Below are 992 nucleotides of genomic sequence, written 5' to 3' on the forward strand. Positions count from 1 at the left end.
ATGAGAGATATTCTTAGTGGCAAGAGAAGTTATGAAGCAAAGGAGACCGTGCAACTCACGGAGAGTTGTAGCGCTCTAATTCAACACTCCTTTCCCCCAAAACTCAATGATCCTGGAAGTTTTTCTATCCCTTGTAGCATTCAAAAGCTAAAGTTTGATAATTCTCTTTGTGAGTTGGGGGCAAGTGTGAGCATCTTGCCATATAAGACCTATGAGAAGCTCAAGCTAGGTGATCTTTCTCCTACTGCTATGTCATTGCAACTAGCCGATCGATCGGTTATGTTGCCATTGGGTAGGATTGAGGATGTTCCCCTCGTTGTTGGCAAGCTTACTTTCCTTGTTGACTTCGTCGTCTTGGACATCGATGAGGATGCCCATACCCCCATTATCTTGGGGAGGCCATTTTTGGCCACCGCGGGTGCTCTTATCGATGTACAAGGGGGACTAATCACCTTGAAAGCGGGGGATTAAAAAGCTAGCTTCAAGCTTCCCCTTGGTGAAGGATGTTTTGCAAAGATGAAAAGTTGTATGAAGGTAGAAACTATTGCTTGTATTAAGAGATTTTGCTCACATGCTAACCCTTCCAACAATTTTTGTGTTTATAAGTGTGATAATGAGCTTGCTAGGTCCTCTCTTGATGACAAGAATTTCCATGGAATCCCAAATGTGTTTGGGGATGAGTTTGATGATGTGGTGACCATCTCCGAGATATTTGAAATACGTGATGATGGTGATAGTGGAGCTCAACCCTCCAAAGTGATTCATGAATCGGCAAAGAAAGCCAAGCGACCCAAGCAAGCCAAGAGTCCAAAGAATGCCAAGGAGAGGCTTGGTGGTGGATTATTTGGTTTGCGCCTCTTGAATGGTGATGTCGGTAAGATGTTTGTTCCCAAAGGGGCAAAGAAGTGCATATTGACTAGTGTTGACCCAAGGTTGGGTGAGTTTGACCCCCCTTGACTTTTGGGGGGTCCGTCAAGCTAATGACGTTAAAC

At 44.6% G+C, this 992-nt stretch overlaps 1 protein-coding gene across 1 annotated transcript; it reads left to right on the forward strand.

Moving 5' to 3' along the window:
• Window positions 1-471, forward strand: LOC110775668 (uncharacterized). Its single transcript, XM_021980279.2, has one exon. It carries the CDS (start codon window positions 1-3, stop codon window positions 469-471), a length of 471 nt encoding a protein of 156 aa, XP_021835971.2.
• Window positions 472-992: the final 521 nt, after the last annotated feature.

This window comes from Spinacia oleracea, chromosome 6 (assembly GCF_020520425.1).
Source record: "Spinacia oleracea cultivar Varoflay chromosome 6, BTI_SOV_V1, whole genome shotgun sequence".
NCBI lineage: Eukaryota > Viridiplantae > Streptophyta > Magnoliopsida > Caryophyllales > Amaranthaceae > Spinacia > Spinacia oleracea.

What these genes read in the sequence shown, in the direction of transcription:
- LOC110775668 (XM_021980279.2), top strand. Translation starts at nt 1, where the DNA reads ATGAGAGATATTCTTAGTGGCAAGAGAAGTTATGAAGCAAAGGAGACC.